The sequence below is a fragment of the Trichosurus vulpecula genome, chromosome 6, assembly GCF_011100635.1.
Source record: "Trichosurus vulpecula isolate mTriVul1 chromosome 6, mTriVul1.pri, whole genome shotgun sequence".
Taxonomy (NCBI): domain Eukaryota; kingdom Metazoa; phylum Chordata; class Mammalia; order Diprotodontia; family Phalangeridae; genus Trichosurus; species Trichosurus vulpecula.
The window spans coordinates 189,105,443-189,127,719 of NC_050578.1; the positions used below are offsets into that span (position 1 = coordinate 189,105,443).

At 36.0% G+C, this 22,277-nt stretch overlaps 1 protein-coding gene across 1 annotated transcript in view; it reads right to left on the reverse strand.

Moving 5' to 3' along the window:
- Nucleotides 1–22,277, reverse strand: part of SLIT2 (slit guidance ligand 2) — a 188,185-nt gene that overhangs the window by 68,321 nt on the left and 97,587 nt on the right. Inside the window, exons 20-25 of the mRNA XM_036765066.1 lie at nucleotides 20,372–20,440; nucleotides 17,592–17,663; nucleotides 17,292–17,363; nucleotides 16,908–16,979; nucleotides 14,262–14,425; nucleotides 192–316 (exon numbers count right to left, since the gene is read on the reverse strand). Of these exons, the coding sequence (XP_036620961.1) occupies nucleotides 192–316; nucleotides 14,262–14,425; nucleotides 16,908–16,979; nucleotides 17,292–17,363; nucleotides 17,592–17,663; nucleotides 20,372–20,440 (574 nt within the window). The remainder of the gene's footprint in view (nucleotides 1–191; nucleotides 317–14,261; nucleotides 14,426–16,907; nucleotides 16,980–17,291; nucleotides 17,364–17,591; nucleotides 17,664–20,371; nucleotides 20,441–22,277) is intronic.

Sequence of the window (22,277 nt, forward strand, 5' to 3'; positions counted from 1 at the left end):
ACCCTCTGTCTTCTGTCTTTGTCTCTGTCTCTGTCATATACACACACTCATACATGATGTGCTAGCGCTCTCTCTCTCTCTTTCTCTCTCCGTATCTCTCTCTCTCTCTCTCACACACACACACACACACACACACACACACACACACTTTATTTTGATTGTCTTTTTCCTGAGCCTTCCCCTCCACTTACCTTGAAACCATATGGGCAAGTGCATCGATAGAAGTCGACAGGATCATTGTTACAGGTGCCATCATTTTTACATGGATTCGATAAGCATGGGCTACATTTAGCAAGTATGTTAACATCCACCGGACCTAAAATAGTTTGGCATCATTAGAACCTATATTACCTAGACCTTCTTTTATTCCTATGACTTTCCACCATTCTTTAAAGAACCAGTGAATTATTTTCACTGCATATATTAGTAAAGTCTCAAGATATATTTGAAGCTTTTCTTTATGCTATAAGCTGAGAAACTATTTTATTATCATTAAACTTTGTTAATAAGATGATTCCTTGCATAGTATCATAGAAATCTTTACCCTTTGGGGGATTATATTATTTGATTATTTTATTATTATTTTATTTTATATATATAATATATAATATGATTATTCTATCAAAAATGGATAAAAGTCACAAACAAGAAATAATGATTTCTATTTCATAGGACTTTTTTAAAAAGAGAGCTCTTGAACCCATGAGTTGATTTTATTATAGGTTGCTAGATTTAGATCTGGAAGAGAGCTTGGAAATCCTCTAATCCCACCCTATCATTTTACAGGGGAGGAAACCAAGGCACAGAGAAACGAAATAATTTGCCCAAGGCCACAGAGTAGTAAGTAGTAGAACTGGGGTCCAATTGCAGGTCTCTGACCCCAGATTCAGTGCACCACTTTGCTGCACTATACTTTTAGTAATCCTGTGAGACACAGAAATTAAGGAATAGAGAGTTAAAGTGATTACCCAAGTTCATATAGCTAGCTAGTGATGAAATAAGGACAAGAACTCTAGTTTCCTGGTTTCCAGTTAATCCTTTCCCCCCAGAAACAGGTACCTCTGATAAAGAAATACTTAAAAAGGTGTTCTTTTCTGCTATTTTCATTAATTGTAAAGTGAGGGCCTGGGAGTAAAGGACTGAGGGAAGAAAACAACAAAGGAAGTAACTATTCTGTTGGGTAGCTTCCTTATGGGAACAACTGTAGGGAGTTTTGATGTCAAAGTAAGACTCAGTGTTGTTAGTTTAGTTGGTTGATGTCTGGTGCTAATGGGGCCAAGGTCACAGGTTCAATCCCCTTAAGAGCCCGTTTGCTTTTGTGGCTGTGTTCCATGACCACAGACTGCACCCTTAACCCTGGCCAGCTGTCTTGGAAATATATGCATTGGTCCCAAGGGGGCCTGGATAAGGGGCTGGAGGAGGGGATAGAGATTGGATGAATAAGTGCAAATTCATCACCTCCACTGGGAAAACAACTTGTACCACATGCTAATTGTGAGAGCAGATAAGAAGAATCATCTTTGCTTAGGAAACACAGACAGTCTCATTGTTTAATGTTGTGAGGGTAGTAAAGGGCAAAACTGTTTTACCTGTTTTACTTTCTGCCTGCTTTCCTTCAAAGAGGTGACAAGCAGGCTTATCCAAAGGGCTTTGTATACTTAAGTTCTTAGAAGTGAAACATATAAGTAATGGATGAAGTTTTTGTACTTCTTTTTCTAAGAAAAACTTCATTGCAAAGCAAAGCTGTTTCTATCTGATCTTTTAGGAGAATATATATGTATATGTAAGCATACACACACATATATCAACACATAACTTCAATGGAGAAAATATCTATCCCAATGAGATTTCTCTCATATATATAATATATGTATATTATGTATACATAATATATGAATATATACAAGAAATATTTACATCCATTTAACTAGTTAATATATTTAAATTTATAATATAACATAATTTATGCATAAATATATTAATTTAATTATATGTTTGTGTGTGTGAAATCTCACTGGGTTGTGTACTCTCTCCATCGAAGTAAATGACCATATCCCTGGGCATTCATAGATGGCCTCTGAGTGTTCCTGTGGCCAGAAACACTATCACTTGGTGGCCTGATCTTCCAATGTAGAACCTCTCCAAAGTCAGCCAGGCTTTTTCTTGGAACACAGAAAGGCAACCACTCACTTGATCCCTACTTGAAGCATTTGCAGGTTGGTAGCATCTACTAGAACTTGTACATGACTGGCATTGCCTTCAAAAACCTTCCCAGGTCCTCTCTAAGGCCAGACTGGGCTCTGAAGTAGGACTTTTTGGTAAGAGGCACTGGTACAACATGCAAAAATAGAAAAGTATGGGCTAAGTATAGAGGTATCTTATAGTCTCCTCTCCCTGGCAGCATATATTATAGCTAAAAAAATTCTACTACTATAAGAAATTATACTGCTTGTCACAGAATAACGAACCATTAATTCTACTATTATTGCTCTCTCTTAGAAGTCAGCCACTAGGTGACACTGTGGATAGACTGCTGGGCCTGAAGTCAAGAAGATTCATCTTCATGAGTTCAAATCTGGCTTCAGACACTTACTAGCTGTATGACCCTGGACAAGTCACTTAACCCTGTCTGCCTCAGTTCCTCCTCTGTAAAATGAGCTGGAGAAGAAAGTGGCAAACCACCCCAGTATCTCTGCCAAGAAAACACCAAATGGGGTCAAGACTGAAAGAACTGAACAATAACTAAGAATTCAGTTTGGGAATTATAGCTAAATGAGGAGTATAATAACAAGGAAAGATAAATTAAGCATACATATATTAGGATAATAGAATTGGTATTCCCTTTAAACTTGACATAAATCTGCCTTTCTATCCTTATATCATACTGCTCCCCTCTATGTGCATTAGGCCCCATTCAAGGTGGAATGTTTTATATCCCTTCAAAAGATCCAGGATTTTACATCCTCTATTCCTTTGCTAGGACTCTTCCCTTTATCTGGTTCTTTACCCTATCTTTATATCCCCATCCACAGCCTATCTGGTTATATATCCCTGTCTCTTCCCATCTGTCTTTTGAAATCCTACCCATCCTTCAATGTCCAGTCAATGTCACTTTCTCAATGAGGTCTTCCATGATTTTATATGGCTGCTGCCCTAATAAATGATCTTTCCATCCTCAGACCACACTGTATCATTCTCATGTTTTCATGTTGGTTTCTTCCACATTGTAATTATTGGGTAGAATTGCATAGTTGTGCATATATTGTATCTTTTCTTGCTAGATTGTAAGGTACATGGGGGCAAGGGATATGTGTCAATTATCTTTGTATGTCACCCAATACATACCATAGTTCTTTGTAGTTAATAGGCCCTAGATAAATGACAAAGATCTGTACATACTTTTTGTTGTCGTTTTTGAGATTGGGTCTCCTTATTTTGGCAGGGCTAGAAGTAGATTGGATCTCAACGATACCCAACGGCTGGCACTGAAGCTTTAACCAGATCAAATTTTCTGACTTTGGCTGGTTCACCCCTTTTTTAAGCAGCCTGGTAACCTTATGATCCCTGAGGGTTTACCGTATTGGTGTCTGTCATAGCGTGGACAAACCACCAAACTTAGCCCGACTGTATCTCAGAACCCTGAAATCAAGCAATCCATCAGCCTCAGACTCACTAGTAGCAGAGATTACAGCTCTGTGCCACCTTTTCTAGTAGTTAGGAAGATAAAAACGGGGAGGTAGGAAAAGAGGTAGAAATAGTAGAAAGATAGGTGATAAGGAAGCTTCCATAGCTCAACATACATTGAGCAATTCTTAGGAAGTTTAAGTGATTTAATTCCATGCTGTCTTCTTACATTATTGCTGTTATTTCTGTTTGGAATTCTTCAGCCAGGTAGTCATTCGCACCATCATTATTAATTCCAGGCTGTTTTTATTTGCACTTGCAAAAGGTTTATGCATATGGAAACACTGGGTTTATGGATAGAAACTCAGTTATAATTGAAAACCTAAATCAATTTTTCTCTCCATAGAAGTAATATATGTTCAGCGGTCTCTTTGTCTTACAAATATCAGAAAACCCTCTAGTGATACTTTTTGTAAGGCGCAATCCAACAAGTGGTAGGAAAGAATTTAGCTCTATACTCCTAAACACATATGCTAGCGAGTAGTTTAACATTTCTTCTTGGACAGGTAATATACACACATCCTTATTTTTCTTTTAACTACCTGGAAATAACTGGGAGGACTAGGGATAGTGGAAGAGAGATACATGGATGGCTGTCCTGCCTTGTGTTACTACTCCCTTTTCTACACTTTGTTTTCCCATCATAGTGAATTACTCTCTGTCTCCTATTCTTGTTCTTCCCTTTCCCATTATTATATCTATGCTCATACACTTCCCCAACACAAATATTGGAATGGGCCCTCTCCCAGATCTCTATTAAAAATTCCCCTTTTCTTTCTCAGATGGCACTTCCTTCCCAAAGTTGTCCTGGGATTTATTGGTGAAAATTGTTTTTCCTTCTTGAACTTTCTTATGTCATTTTGCCTGAAGCTCTTTGTACTTTTTCATAGTTATTTGTGTTTCTTGTTCTTATTTATGCCCAGTTATTTATGGACTGGTCTTTCTTCTCCAAACCCCCATTAGATATTTAACAATTCCTTGACAGTAGGCATTTATTGTATCTTTCTTATTAGCCCCAGTACCTAGTCCATTGCCTTGCACATAATGGGAATTTAATAAACATCACGTCAATTTGGGTAATAAATACTATCATTCCTTAATTCAAACTGCACAGTGAAATGGACTCTAAAGAAGAAAGAAAGATTTGGTAGTATTATTACTGCTTATCCCCACTCCCTACTGCATAACAAGTGAAAGTAATATGTTTCATTCATCAGGTTGTGGCTAAGAGCCTGCCACCATTCATTCTGAGACAATCTTCACACTTTTTTTTGGAGGGGGCAAGGCAGGGCAATTGGGGTTAAGTGACTTGCCCAAGGTCACATAGTTAGTAAGCGTGTCAAGTGTCTGAGGCCGGATTTGAACTCAGGTCCCTCGGACTCCAGGGCTAGTGCTCTACTCTCTGGGCCTCCTAGGTGCCCCTGAGACAATCTTCAAAGAAATCTAAGTTCTTTTACAATAATCTACATCAAATGCTCTGTAATCCTAGTGAGAATTAAAGCTCTCACTGAGTCAAAATATATAACTACCCAACGCAATGCTGTAATATATTTCTAAGTAGCCAGGCTTATGAAGACAATGTTAGAAATGCAAATATGAAGATGTCTCAGGTTAAGATCATTTAACTAGAGGGATGAAAACAGTCCAAACTTGGAACATAAGTATAGGGTGAAGCCATTAAAAATGTATAATAGAGAAACTTTCTGAAGGAAGGCAATCAGCAAATTCTAGGAATGTAAGGACATTTATGTTATTTTCTTCAGGAATTTTTGAAACAATTGGCTTTCTCTTTCTGCACCTTCAAGTAATAAAATTATTTTGATCTGCAGGGACAAAAAAACATACATGAATGACAGTAAAACAGTACCTGATCAGGCCAACAATGAACAGAACTGGGACCAAGGAGTCTTTTGTTAAGCATGTACACAGTGAATACTCTTTATGATTTTAAGTTCTACAAGTTGTGATTTGAGTGTGCTGGCTATAAGAAATAACTATTTTTGGCCAACTTCATCTTCCCCACCCCCACTTCTATGGAAAGGGTTCAGATTTCTCTTACTGATATATTTTCATGCAATTTACCTTCTTTCCTACTTATCAGAGTGGAACAGATTTCAAGACACATTAAAATAGCAGTGCACCATATACCAGCATATCCATATGGTAAACATACACAGAAGAGAAAGGAAAACTCCACTTGAAGACATACATTTTTTCCATTGCTCTTGAAGTGAAAGTGTCCAATCTATGCCAACTGCTCTGATTTAGTAGCATTAAGAAAGCCTGGCAGCATAAGTTCTCCCATTGTCCACAGACAGGGATGGGTTTGGCTTAATAATTCAAAGGGCACAAAGTTTTGATGAACAATTTGTCTTTGCCATTTCTTTTCATCTTTAATGGAAGTCCTATCAGGCCTTAAAATCCATTACGGCTTATATGCTGGCTTGCTTATTTGACTCAAATGACTAGCTATCCACCTGATACCAATATTGCCATCCACAGAGAATAGGATCTTATTTTGATTTATTACCAAAAGTTCCAGCCAAAATTTTCTAACTATAACCTGGAGTCTGTCCTCACTCAAGCATCCCTCAGAAACATGAATCAAATAATAAAATATTTTATCACTGTCCTTGTATAGAAGTCAGAGCTGTATCAAAGACAACTTGGGAAATACTCCGGAAGAATTTTATGTTGAGACATAATTACTTAAAAGGAAGTTTCCACTTGAAAGCAACGACTTTAAGCTCCACATGTTTGCGAAACCACTTTTGATGATAAGCCTATCAAGAACTTTGACATCACAATTAAGTTTCAATCAAAACACAGTAAATTTCCTTTATATAAAGTTACAATGGAAAGACTACAAATTTTTACAAGGCTGTACTTTTTCAATATGAAAAAATCTGTTCTACATTTTGCATGTGATTTTGTGCTCTCTCTCTCCATATTTATATAGATATAGATGTGGATATATATAGATAGAGCGATATAGTTGTATATTTCAAATTAGAAATTGACAAAGCTCTACAGAGATGTTGCTCTTGGCTACTAATAATGGATATGCCTAAATATTTTCATTAGTTATTTCTTCTAAACTAACTCTGGGCGTAAATCCTGATTGTCTCACAGTTTGATTTTTGTATCAAAGGTAATGAGCCTCAAATGTTAGAAAGTTTGGCTGAGAGACCAAACATTTGCCAGCTTATTGTTTCTAAATTGGACTAAATATCTTGGGAGGTTAAAGAATCTCTAACGAGTTTTTAGTTATTTCTAATTTGAGCCAACTGATTTAACTACACTTGTATTTTCACTATAAAATTCAAACTTAATAAGAGAAAAGCAGACTTAAATATTCCAGTCTCTTGCAAAAGAATTGAGAATTAAAGTTACTGTCATTATTAGTCAAGACTATATCATAAATTTAATGCCAAGTGCTTTAGAACTTTTAACACAAATTCCAGGAATCAGAGGCCTTTCAATGACTAAATAACAAACAATGGATTCACCATTTTTGGCTAAAGGCTGACTCTTTAGTAATCTGGTAAAAAGTCTAATAATTAAATGAAAAGAAGACCACATGCTATTATGCAAAGAATTCTGAACTGATTGTTAGAGTCCTGGGCTGCAGTACCAGGACTCTATGACTTTGGGCCAGTCAATGAATATTTCTGGGCCTTGTTCTCTCATTTCTAAAAATAAGGTGGTTGAGCTCTCTCTATGTTCTCTAAGTTCCCTTCTCCCTCTAACATCCTACGAATCTATTGTTATGTTGTAAGCTAACAATTTTTCATGACTCAACAAAGTATTTAGACTGCTATTGTCACTGGAGCCATCAAGGCCTGGATAAGAAGGAGGAATTCTCATGCTGGCACAGGATCTTGGCTTTTGGTACCCACCCCCATCATGATGAGCCCTTTCTTCTTCTGATCTACTTCCATTATGTATATTCTCTGCACATAGCCTGAAGATTTTCAGAGTTCTGGGAGATATTTGTTTTGGTATTTCATACTCTGCATTTCAAATTTTGTTGTTCACTATATGCTTATGTTTTGCTAATCCACTGTAAATGAGGGGACTGTATGTAGAACAATAGTGTACATTCTATTTTTTCATATTAATTTCCTTATAAGTATCTTTTCTATGGTTTGAGACCTGTAGCCGCAGCTCTTTGTAGATTGCCTGATTACATGATTCTTTTTTGGTGGTGGTGTTATTTTGTGAGGTGAGGAAAAAGTTGTTGCAAAGCTCAACCATGATCTGCCCAGGAAATCACTGATAAAATTTCTAATAATTAAATACATTGTACATAATTGAATATACCTAATCTTCTCTAAACTTCAAAAGTCCACTAAAAACAAAAACAAACTAAATACTCCTCTGCAAAGATATAAAAAAGTATCAGTTGATCAGAGGAATAACAGACTTCTTCTAGCTGAACAGAAATCTAAAATTAGATTTAAATATAGCAATTTGTCTTCAAATATATCTTTTTTACTGTAAGTATACATGAAAAATGGTATCAGCAGAAATTCTAAATCTAATAAAATTTCAGAATTACAAATATCTTAGGGGTAGAAGGGATTTCCGAGGTCATCTAGTTCAGCCTCTTCCTGAGCACCAATCTTCTTTCTGATATAGAAAAGACATCAACCAACCTCTAATGGAAGATCTTCACTGATGAAACCCATTACTAATTCAAGCAGCCTATCCCACTTTTGAACAACTCTAATTAATTTTTTTTGGAGGGGGGAAGGCAAGGCAATTGGGGTAAAGTGACTTGCCCAAGGTCACACAGCTAGTAAGTGTCAAGTGTCTAAGGTTGAATTTGAACTCAGTTCCTCCTGACTCCAGGGCCAGTGCTCTATTCACTGTGCCACCTAGCTCCCCCTGAACAACTCTAATTATTAATAAGTGTTTCCTTTTTAAAGTATAGGCAAAGATGATTCTTCTGCAACTTCTACCCATTGCTTCAAATTTTGCTATGTGGATCAAGGAGAAAAAAACGTGCCACATGACAATCCTTCAAAAAGCTGAAGACAATTATATCTTCCCCAACTCCCTTCCAAATCTCTTTTCCAGGCTAAACATTCCCACTTATTTGAAATGATCCTGAAGTGGCCAAAGGATATAAATAGGCAGTTTTCAGAGGAAGAAATAAAAGCTATCAAGAGTCATATAAAAATGCTCCAAATCACTATTGATTAGGGATATACAAATTAAAACAATTCTTAATTTACCACCTCACATCTATTAGATTGGCTAAAATGTAATGTTTAGAATTGAATGCTGTGGATGGAGAAAGGTGAAATACAGTGTAGGTATTACCAACATGGTACTAGATAACACTCTTTTCCTAATCTCTCCAGGTACTAGTGAGGGCCTTTGGCCTTGACTCCCCCTATAGACTATTAAGCTATGGAATTTTACTTATTTTTCTGCTGAACTTTAAAAAAATTGTCTTCTCTCCAAATCTAGGATGCACATTAGACTATGTTTGGCTCTTTTCTATCATAAACTCTAAGATGGAATGTTCATTTCTTTCCAAATGCATCATTTCTAATTCAGCAACCAGTTGCTTTTTATTAGTCACCATCAGGTCCAGACCAACAGTTTTTCTCATTACTTTAAAAAATGAAATTAATATTCATGCAAATTGAAAATATGTCAACTGTTCAACTTTTTGCTGAAAAAGAGCTCCTTCAGAAGTCCAAATAATGGAAAACCCTAATCACTTGGGACATTGCAAGTCTGAGCCAGGTTTCTAAGCAGCCTCTCAAACTTATCTCTTTCCTTCTTTTTGGCCAGATAACTTGTAGCTGACTCCTACCATCACATCACTTCTGTTTTTTTCCCATTGATTCTTGCCCAAATGCTCATCACCATTTCCCCCTGCTATGCTTTCCTGCATTTCTTTGCATAGATAAATCTTTGAAATATACAGTACTACTCCACCGCCTGATTTATCTACTGTGTTCTATCTGAATAAGGTATATTCTTTAAAACCTATATTCCATAGTCATGAATCGCATCCCACCATGTCTCAATGATACCCAGGATGTTTAATTTATTTTCTTGTGTTAAGATCCCTTGTTTTTGACCTATATTTTGTCCATTTCAAGATGGGTATCTATGGCCATGCTTTTAATGCTACCTTTTTTTAAAATATCATCTCCTATGAACTGCCAGGACCCTCTAATAATTGCCTTCTTCCTTCATTGTTAAACTCTATTATTTCAGGGTTTTTTGTTTCATCAGTCAACAGTCAGTTAATAAGCATTTTTAAGTGCTTACTGTGTGCCAGGCTCTGTCCTAAGTCCTGGGGATACAAAGAAGGGCAAAAACAGTCCCTGCCCTCAAGGAGCTTCCTCTCGAATACTTCTGCTTGGCAGGCATATGTGGGAAGTTTCTCCCTTCCCTTCCATTTTAAGTTTAAAGCCCTAGTTATTACATTCAACATTTCTAAGCAGATGATCTTTTACAAGCCTCTTTATGTAGATGCCACCCCTGGCAATGATTTAGTCATTCTTTGATCTTCAGCTGGGGTCTAGAAATCCAAATCCTATTCTTAGACAGCATCTTCTAAACCAGATCATTTGAACCTCGCAACAACCCTGAGAAATAAATATCTGCTATTACTTTCAACTCCATTTTACAGATGAAACTGAGGTTGCGAGAGTTTAAGTGACTTGCTAGGGTCACGTAACTAGTGAGGATGCGAGGTAGTATTCAAATTGAGTTCTTTCTGTCTGCAATATAAATCCAGTGCTCTGGCAGCTAAGCCAAGCATGAAGATAAAGAGATCAGCTAAAAAGCATTGGGGGGAGGGAGAGGGAAAGGGAGAGAGGCGGGGTGAGGCAGAGGGGAAGGGAGAGAGAGGGAGAGGCAGAGGGAGAGGGAGAGGGAACGAACAGGAGCTAATGGATAAGAGTAATTTGTCTAAATGGTTTATAAGTAAGTGATTCTTCAAAATGTCTGAAGATGATAACAAAATTTTTTAAGTGGCTCAAATGCTGTTTTTAGCAAACTTATTTAGATTATTCATTTGCTTGAAAAACCTTTCTTCATAGGTGCTACAAAAGTTAACTTGGGTACTATTCCTATTGGAATAATCTAAAATTTTAGGTCAGTGGAGTCTGAATTATGAGATTTCATTGTACTTACTTGCAAATTTTTGAAAAATACTAAGAAAATGACCTATAAAGCAGTTCCTAAGGGCATAATAATTTCCCTTGTCTCATATGCAGAGGAAGTTATTATTTGGAGACATTTCCTCATCTGTAAAATGAGGAGGTTGGACTAGGTAACCTCTGAGGTCCTTTTTGGCTCTGGATCCTAAGATTATCAGATGATCTTTAAGGACTCTTGCAGCTCTAATAGTCTATAACTCTAAAGAAGGCACTAAGGGATTGAAATCTGGATAGAAAAAAAAAGCCCTATCAAAATAGGTTATTTCTTTTATCTTTAATATCTATATGGCTTCACACTTTATCAAAAGAAGGCTTTAACTTGATCTATTCTGTAGCTTTGTTGTTATCATTCAAGCCCAGTGTTGGGCTTGGAGACAGGAAGACTCACCTTCTTGAGCTCAAATTTGGCCTCAGACAAGTCACTTAACCCTGTTTGCCTCACTTTTCTCATCTGTAAAATGAGCTAGAGAAGGACATGGCAAACTACTCCAGTATCTCTGCCAAGGAAACCCCACATGAAATCACAGAGTTGGATATGACTGAAGAACAAGACAAATGAAAATCAATGATTTGCTAATGTACAAGATAACCAGAATCAAATTGAACCTGATCTGTCTTGGGTCATTGTCCTTTCTCCTTTTAAAGCGGGCAATGGTCTTCAGGCATTTAAGGCCCTGCACATTCTGGTCCCAATCCACCTTTCCCATCTTTTCTCTCCTACAGAAGTCCTCCACTCAAGTCCTGATTATTTCCTCAGTCATCTCTCAGATAGTTTTTGTGCTTCTCTGTCTAGGTGCTTTTTCTCACAATATTTTACCTGCTGGAATTGCCTTTCTCCCCTTTTTGTTGTATCCTACACCACTCAGCTCAAATGTCACCTCCTTTTTCTTTGCTTTTGCTAAAAGCCATTCCTAACTATCTAAGTCTGAAGTGGGATCCATTTCTGGTCTCTCTCCTGAGGTTCTAGTCTCATGTCACCACATACTACCAGCCATTTCAAACTGGATGTTCTATAGATATCTATAACATACCAAAAGATAACTTATTATTTCTCCCTCTAATTCAGCCCCCTTTGGAATTTCCCTATTTTTGTCAAAAGCATAATCATCCTTCTGGTCACCCAACTTTGTAATCTCAGTATCAAACTCAACTTTTCATTCTTACTCAGTCCACACAGACAATCACTTGCCAGATCTTGACATTCCTATCGTCACATCTCTTCCTCTTCCATGGGTCTCTTCTACACTTACAGCTACCACTCTATTTTAAGCTTATCACCTCTGGCCTGAATTACTGCAATATCTTCCTATTTGGTCTCTCTTTCTAAGCCAATCCATCTTCCACATAGCCAACAAAGTGATTTTCCAAAAGTATAGATATGACCATGCCATCTCCCTTACTCAATAAGCCCTAGTGTCCCCCTATTATCTCCATGATCAAATACAAACTCCATCTGGAATGCAAAGCTTTTCATAACTTGGATCTTCTTTGCCTTTCAAAGCTTCTCACACATTATTTCTTCCCATGCATTCAGTAGTTCAGAGGTACCAGTCTATTTGCTGCTCCTCACACTGGACACTATGCTTCTTGTCTCTTTACCTTTGTCCTGGTTGACCTCCATGACTGGACTGTTCTCCCGCCTTACCCTTGCTTCTTAGACATACCTGGTTTCTTTCAAAACTCAGAAGTCTAACCAATCAATAAAGATTTATTAAGTGCCTGTGTGCCAGGCACTGTGCTAAGCACTGGTTACCTTGTTACAGGAAGCTTTTTCTTATCTCTTCTTTCAAAATATCTTGTATTCATTTTGTACATATTCTGTATTCCTGTATACAGAGTCTCAAAACTGAAAGCTTGAGGTTGAACTAAGACTTTTGGGACACTCTGTATAGGTACCTTTTATTTCACTCATTAGAACATGAGCTCCTTGAGGACAGGGACTGTTTTACCTTTGACTTTGTGTCCCCCACACTTAGCACACACTTAGCATAACACCCAGCATATAGTAATTGATAATTTTTTGTTGGATTGTTGATTGAAGGCCTGTAGCATCAACTGTTTTTAATTTAGTATTAATTATTTAATGTTAAAGAATCCATTTAGTAACTACTTTTGTACTACTATCTTGAACTCATTTTCAATTTTTATTGCTATTTACCTTTTTAGACATTGATATCTTGTTTCTCAAAGCACAGAGTGGTGTAAAAGGCATATTATTTGGCATCAGAGAACGTAATTTCATATTCTAGCTCTCCTACTTACTACCTTTGTGACCTTGTGGCAGTCTCTAGGCCTCTGTTTCATTAACTATAAAATGAAGAACTTCAGTCAGATGATCTCCAAGGTCGCTTCTGGTTCCAAATTGTTTGTTTGTTTTTTTAAAGATTCCTAGAATTTTAGGGCCAAAAGGCCCTTTAAGACCATGTAACAAAACTCCTTCACTTTAAAGAAGAAGAAAGAAAAATCCAGGGAGATGAATCTGTGTACTGAAGGTCAAGCAGCCAACTAGTAGCAGAGCTGGCCCTCCAACTTGGGCCTCTAGAATCTACATGCTGAGGTCTTCCTCTTCTCCCCACTAGCACTTACAAGCTCCTGAAGGGCAGGATTATGCTTTACATGTCATTCTATCCCCCACAGTGGTCTGTCTATCGCTTTTGACAACAAGCTGTTCCATTGATATTTACTGATCGACCTTTTCTAGTGCCTGTCATGCACATCAGAAGGGTTTTTTAAAAAGCAATTAGTGGCTCTTCTGTAACAAAAAAAATTAAATACAGAAGGATACCCAGAATTCACAAAAACATACACCAAAGGGAGAAAAGAGACTGAAAATGGAAAGTCTGGATTACATTAGGGAAGTCAGAAGGTTCAATTTCAAGACATAAGCATATCCATTCATTACCTTACCTGGTATCAGAAAATGACAGGGCCCTGGAATCTCTAGAAACAGGGCACAAGTGGTGGAAGGGTGAAAGTAGAAGAGTAAGAGTTTGTTAGAGGCCACATGAATGAAGATTATTTTTTTGGTCGGGGAGGAGATGTTTTATGGTACAAAAAGAAACCAGAATAGTTTTGTAGGTTCCCCTCCCCTCCCCCAACTTATAAGACAGCTTAGTACTTGCCAAAGAATAATGGGAGCTTTTCTTTAATTAAAGTGAATCATATTTAAATAACTTAGTTTTTTCTTACAAAATGAAATCCCAGGAGACAGTTGCTATGGTTATTGAAAAGGCCAGACTTCAGGCCCAGTTAATAAGCATGGAAGAAATTACCAGTCACAATGTTATCACTGCCAGGTTATACAAATTTTACAACAGAATAGTAATATCTTGTTGTGTAATATTCTTTTCTAAATTTCTGTATAATCAGCAGTCAATAAAAGTGTACCTTGGCATGTAAATTTTTTGGATGGTGTCGTGAGTAGTAGCTTGTCTGCCATTTCCCCAGGACCCGCACATCGAGCAATTCCAGGTTCTTTGTATTCTGATTTGACCCAGTCTGATAACCACTGCATATTACAGTCACAGTAGAGAGGGTTTGCACCAATGGCTCTGAGAAAGAGCATAGAAACAACAAGAACAAGACAAAACATATTGGCCTTGGGTTTTTTATTACAATGAGTCAAAGTGCTGACTTATTAGACTGTCTCCATGGTTTAAGACACTCAACCCTCAATAATAGCTTACATTTCTATGAAGACAATTATAGTGAAGGCGGTAATAACTTACATTTCTATAAGACTAATATTTACAAAGTACTTTGTGGAGGAAGTATAAGCACAATTAGTGATATTTCCTGGATGGTGAAGGTAATTAAATTCTATAATGAAAAGACAGAAATTTCTGAGATATTAACTTCTAAGAGGCTAAGTAACTTTCCCATTATTAAGTGTCAGAAGTGCAATATTTTTGTAGCCCTCAACTCCAAGTCTAGCCTTTTAACTTGGAAGAAAATTGAGATATCCATATATAGTCCTTATAGGGATAAATACTAGACTTCTGAGTTCATTAGCATAAGGAACTCTCATGTTAGGGAATGCTTTTTATCAATGCAGGTTGGTGCCTTTTCTATAAATTAAGAGTCTTAAGAGAGTTTCCTGAGGACTGTTAGGTAAAGTGACTTGTCCAGGGTCTCATAGCTAGTATGTATCAAGGCAGAACTTGAATTCAGATCTTCCTAGCTCCAAGCCTAACTCTCTATCCGCCATGCCACACTACCTTGTGCAAGTAGTAAATACTTGAATTCTATGCATATGACATTTAGAGATTTAGTACTAGTATGCATTTGGACCTTTTCAGCTAATGTGGCTGACATGAAAAAAACACAAAAGAGAGGCAGCTAGGCATAGTGAAAAGTGGAATTGGTAGAGAGGAACTATTAGTCATAATTCAGGATTATCCATTGGTTATCTGTCTGACTAGGGCCAAATGGTTTCACTCTTCTGGAATACAATTTATCTCTGCAGAACAAGGAAACCAGACTCAACAATCTCTATTTTCCCTCCTAACTCTGTTCAATGATTGTTTCTCAAAAGCCAGATTATAATGGTATAAAAACATCTTAAGCAAATATTAATTCCTAGATATCCCTGTAGTTATAGTACAGGCCAAAATAAGAACTCTGAAACTGCTTACTTCTCGTGACATGGAAAGGAATGACTTTCAGTATTTATTTATCTAAATTTTTTTCAGTCTTTCAGTTTTGGTGACTCACCTAGAAAAATTACACACCAAGAGTTTCAACTAGCTCAGGAAAGTATGTATACTTATTTTATAGTCCTCTAAACTTATAATTCTCATGGATATCTCCAAAGTTTTGGGACTACCATAACACATATCTCATGTAAGCCTTCTTTAACCTTAAGAATTAAAAAATACATTGGGTAACATAACTGTGAGTTATTGAGCTCTCAAAATAGTGACCAAGGCTGTGATATATTTGCCCCTGAATTACAGAATCTTAGAGTTAGAAGGGATAATAGAGGCTAGCTAGTTCAATTCATACCTGAACAAAAATTCCCTTTATAATATACCCAAGAGGTGGAACTTAGTACTTCCTGAGGCAGCCCATTCTTCTTTTGGAGAGCTCTAACTATCAAGCAGTTTTTCCTTCTATTAAGTTTATTTTTTTTCCTTTTTAAAATTTTTACTACATATTCCTACCTCTATTCCTTTGGATGAAGCCAAATGAGTCTAATCTCATTCCCAACATGACAGCACTTTAAATACTTCAAGACAATATCCCATTCCCCCTAATATATTCTTTCTTTCAGATTAAACATATGTAGTTCTTTCAACCAGTCCTCTTATGGTCTAACTTGAACCCCCTTTATTATGATGGTTGATCTCCTCTGGACACCCTCTAGTTTATCTATGTCTTTCCTAAATGTGGAGCCCAGAACTGAACACAACACTTCAGATGTGGGAGGATGAGCAAAGTCTCTCTTCTTGCCTATTCATTTTTCACATAGCTGCCAAATGGATAATACTAAAAAACAAACAAACAAACAAAACAAATTTTTGACTGTGCCCCCTGTATGGCCTGTGAATTTTCAGCCTCCCACTTGGAAAATGGGAGGTTGATTCTGGTATTCTGAGGATTTGTGCTATATCATAATGAAACATGGTAGATCAGAATATGAATATTTTAAATAACATTTTCCTTCATATTTGAGGCAATATTCTTAGGTCTATGGAAGAGAAGAAACAAATTCAGTTTTACTTAATATGAGGTAATCTATACACAATTTTCTCCTACATTTTAATTTGTAGTGTTTTAAAATCTCCTTAGTCCCGATAGTTTCTCTTACACAATTAATTAATCAACCTTGGGTTCACTTGGCAGACTGAAAAATGTATTTTATACTAAAATGGTCAGAAATCTTTTCAAGTCATTTGAGTACCTTATATTTTTTTTGAGAAGACTCAATATGGTGAGATTTTGGGCAGACAAGTTATGTTTATTTCAAATACAAATGAGAGACTTTAATGTATTTAAATAGACATTAACACTCTTTGTGGAAGAACTACTCACAGATGTGATAAAGAGGAAAGATCATTGAAAGCTCCTTCAGGTACAACAGAAATGTCATTTCCATGCAAAGACCTAAAGATAAGAAATAGCCAAATAAAATTTCCTATGTTTTTTGAATAAGTAATTTATGGCATAATTAAAAAGAATTTATTTCATGTATGATAACTAATCCAACAAATTTAATTTATAATTGACCAAAGCAGAGTTTTTTATTCTATGTCATGCTAAGACATTCATTTCTCCCCCTTCCAGAGGTAAATTAACTCTGTTTTTCCAACCCCCAATCAATCAGGAAAGGAATTAATAAGACAAATTACTAAGGACATTATTAGTAAAATGGGCTGCTTGTATAAGATGACATTTTATTAAATGAAAGATTCTTACAGTAAACGAAGAGTCTTCAACCCATCAAAGGTCCGAGCGGGTATACATCGGAGACGGTTGTAACTAAGAATTCTGAAAATATATATGATAGTTTTTTTTCATGGTAATAGAATATGACAGAAACAGAAGATAACCAAATGAAGTTCCTGTATCCAAAGCAGTTAGGAAAAATAGGTATTTTCCAGGTTTCTAAACTAAATAAGATTTTAATACTTTTCTCCTATTACTTGTCTACCAGACATCAATTATTCAACATGACTTGTACATTTTCAATACTCAGTGTTACAAGTTTAAACTTACAAGGTCAGTAGCTGTGTCATGTTGCTGAAGCTCTGATTAGAAAGTGTGCTGATTCGGTTGTTACTTAGATCTCTACAAAAAAAATGCAGAAACTTAGTCATTTGGAACAAGGCAAAAATCTGAAAATGTTAGAAATAGTTGGAAGAAAATAATGTTTTTGTTAGTAGGAATAGTCAAATTATTACTCCAGACTACCTGAAAATAAAAAAGCCTCAATTTGATAAATAAAAGTATATTCAATTTAATAAATGGTTCATTTGAACTGATGGTTTTATTACCTTAAAATATAATTGGAAGGCATATTGTATCTAAATTTATAATTGTGTCCAAAATAAAGACTTTGATATAAATATTGATTTTTTTTCATATACCTTCCCAACAAAACTTGAATCTAAGGGAGAATAGTATCTAAAATACACACACACACACACACACACACACACACACATATATGCATACACACTGTTGTGGTTATTATCTGAGAACTAAATGTACTTTACATGTTTGCTTTGATATTATTCTTCTAAAAGCAAATAAGTATCTTACATGTACCACAGGGATCACAGGAAGGAGTCTTTGAACTCATCTAGTGCAACTCCTTATTTTTAAAGATGAAGAAGCCAAGACTCAAAAAAAAATGAATTGATTTGCATAAGGTCATGAGATTAAGTGCCAGACTTGTGACTTGGGCCTAGGTCTTATGTCAAATTTGATAGGACAGATAGACTGCATATAATCAATTCCTAGTATTTTCTATATGTTTCACAAACTCCTTATATTTGAAGGTCTTTGATTTTCTCTTAATTATATAATTAAGTAAGTTCCCCCATTCAAACAAATCTGTTCACATTTCTTCAAAATGTTATTTTCAATAACAGAATTATTGGTTCTCAGAATCAAAAGATACCTCAAATAGGATCTAATTCAACCCATAGCCAAACAGGAACCCCTTCTATATCTTTTACAAAAGCACATTTAGCTTCTCCTTGAAGAACTTTCGGAATGGGGGTTTGCTTTCCATATCCCTTAGCAGCCTAGCTTATATTTGAAGAACTCCTGGAATGGAGAAGTCTTCTCTCCCTCCCATAGGAGCCCATTCTCATTTTGGAGGGCTCTAATTGTTAAGAAGTTTTCCCTGAATAAAACTGACATCTGTCTTTGCAACTTCTATTTTGTCCTGGTTCTGCCTTTTAGGACCAAGTTTGAAAAGTCCAATTCCTCTTTCATATAGGAGCACTTATGTTATTTGAAGATGATTATCAATTGGTACAACCTTGAAAATGATTTCAACACATTGACTGATCCACAATAATTTTACCAACCTCATCCTGAAGAATGAATTTTTATTTAGCTATGAAAGATATTTCCTGTTACCTAGCCATCTGGCATGTACTTTCATATAAACACACTGACCCATCATAAATCTCTCAAATCCTTGTAGAATTCTATAGAAGTAAATTAAAATGAAAAAATGTTACCAGCTTGGTGCCTTAACATTAATCATGCTTATTACTCTAAAGCTATGCAATCAAAATGGTGAAAATATATTTGCTCTTTAAATATTATACATGTAATTACCTGAATTTTTATAGTTAGATACTTCATTTTAAAGTACAAATAATAAAAGATCCAAATACCAAATAAGGTAACAAAATTATGTGACTCTGTTTGACTTAATAATATGACCTAAAAGATTATGTTGTCTAATATTAAACCAAAGAGAATGATATGTCAGTAGGACATTACCACAATAGGAGGATGAAGGTATTTTTGTAACCCATGATATAATTGTGATCAGCTAATTTGAAGACTAGATTTTAAAGGAGAATTTGTAACACTGAGGTCCTTTTAACTTACATGACAAAAATGTCTAAAAATTTAAAATCTAATAAATTAAATCAATAATAGACTCAGAAGACATAATCGGCCTTGTCAAGGGACTCTTACTAGTGGCATGATTGTGGACAGGTCAATTAGCTTCTGTGAACATTGGTTTCATCATCTGTAAAATATTGACAGTAATGCATGCAATGGCAGTAATACTCATGAGATTGCTTGTGAGGATTACAGCAGATAATCCATGCAAAATGCTTTGTAACTGAAAATATCATGTCATAGGCTCATAGATTGAGAGGTAAAAAGGATCTTTGAGAGCGTTTAGTTACACCCCTCATTTCACAAATGAAGAAACTTAGGCATAGAGAATTGAAGTGATTTGCCTAAAGTCAGACAGACAGTAAGAGACAGAGACAGGACTTTAACCTTTTTCTCTAGCTCCAAAGCCAATGTTCTTTCTACTACTTTTCCTGATAGTCATTATTTTTCATTATGAATGGTCTTCTTCAATGTGTGACATGAGATCAAGAATAAAGTTTCTTTATGTTCTTGGTTTTATTATTTAAATGAGAGCTCATAAAAATAGACTCGATCATTTACCAGCAGAAGTTTCATATTTTGATTACCATTTACACAATTCTATGTTTAGCTAGACAAGACATCACTGTGTTTGTGTTTCCCCAAGAATTGAAGGAGAAACCCTGCTCTAGGACTCTATCATATTCTGATATATATTACACATTTCAAGATGTGGCTTATGATCCAGAACTTAAATGAGAGAAGCTGGAGGCATCTGTCTGTGAAGGAATTATATTATCTGAAAGGTTCACGACATTTTCTACAATTTCCTCCCTGTCTCTCTTCCACCCACCTCCCCCACCCCCATTTCATTAAACAGAATAGAAAGCCTAAAGAAGAAAAATATTGGGAAGAAAGGTACTCACATGAGTGTTAAATGTTTGTAGTTCGAAAGTTCCTTGGGAACCAGGGTAAACTGGTTCCCATCCAAATACCTAAATACAAAGAAAAATACATTATTCATGTTAAAATAACAGCAGTGTCAAAATATATTAGCTTAATGATATTTCATTCTTAATTGAGGCCAGGGATTACACAATTTAGCTTCATGACAACATGTGCTTCAGTAGGGATCCATTACTTAAGGGTGAAGAAAAGATTACATCTGTTAATCAGGTTGATTATGTGTGTGTGTGTGTGTGTGTGTGTTAAACTTAGGTCAAATTCATCCAGCTGTGGCCAGATTAGTTGGTTCATTTCCCCATGGTTAACTTAATAGAGTCAGGTACCTATGTATTCACATGACAGTAAGATCGTCCCAGTGAATTTAGTCAACCAAATGTTTTGCTCATCATTCCCATTGCCTGTGGTCACATAGTCTGATTCCAAGGACACAGTAACTATTAATGGAAGCTTACCAACGAAGAAGAGATTTATTATACTATTCTAGTATGCATATAAACTGATAATCTTAGGGACGGAGATACTGTGACTTATATCGGAGAATATCTCATTTAGAGATGGCTAGATGTAGAACGCTTCTAAGATTCCTTTCATCCCTCATTTTAAAGATAAGGAGACAGGCTTAGGGAGTGTGAGTGGCTTGTCCAATGTCATAGAGGGAGTAAAAAGTACAGCTAGGATTCTGGTTCCAAACCAGTGCTCTTTCAACTCTTCCACAGCTCTGATAGACTTAGTTTTACCTTAATATAATCAGGCTTCATTTTGTCAGAATGTAAATTTTTACAAATACCTGCTTGAGTATTACTGATTTTAATAGGAGATGGCAAATCACCACATATTCAACCATATAACTCGAAACTTGTCAAATATACAAAGAAAGTCTACACATGGGAAAAATAGCCGCATAAACATGGACATTTGTACGTGCCATGTCTTGTCAGAGTCAAACAAAATCAAAGGAAGCAGTGATAGAATTTTAGCCTAATCTTCATCCAGGAAGCCCCAATGCCAACGAAGTAACTAGTCCTATCATTCAAACTAGAAAAAAATAAATAAAAGATAAAATTCATGCAAAAAGAAAATTCATTTCTACATTTTGGTCCAAAGGCCACATCTTCTCCCACAATCTGTTCTTTCTTAGAATATGGAAGCTGAATGATGCAGATATCTTTGAACAACACAAGCCATCTGGCTATGAATGTGTCTACAAACAGTTTTGGCATGCTGGACATGTCACAACTCCTACGTCACTGTTGTGGAAAAGCTGTAGAGTGAAAGCTGAGGCTGGTATTTTTTTTTAATATATGGAGGAGTAACTGTGAGAAGATTCCCAAGATAAAAATTTGATCCCAGTACTTAAAAATGAAAACTGTTATAAAAAACAACATATAAGAGGTTGAAACCCATAATAGATATTTGTATACAAATGGGACATCAGTCATGATTTCTTCTTAGCCACACTTAAATTTTCTGCTTTCTGCCCATTACTTCCTTGGCCTTTTTTTTTCTTTCTTCTGTTCTTTCTCCATTTCTCTGTGGGTTGAAGCCACTAGAGGGAGACAGGATCACATGTGCTTGAGAAAGAGAGAGGTATTTTGAGTCTAATAAAGAGCCTTACTGGAAAGTCAGAAATATTCAGTGTGTGGTATTGATATCTAGATGTTAAATAATGTTAAGGGGAAATTATATGACAATAATTAAAAATAACAGAAACTATTTTCCAAACTTGTCCAGAAATATCTACTTATATTTGTGCCAAATTATGTAACAATTTAATATCATTTGTACTTATATGTCACACATAAAGAATTTTGTCAGGAGTAAGTTGCCTGCATATAAAATTCATATCAACATATATGACTTTGTATT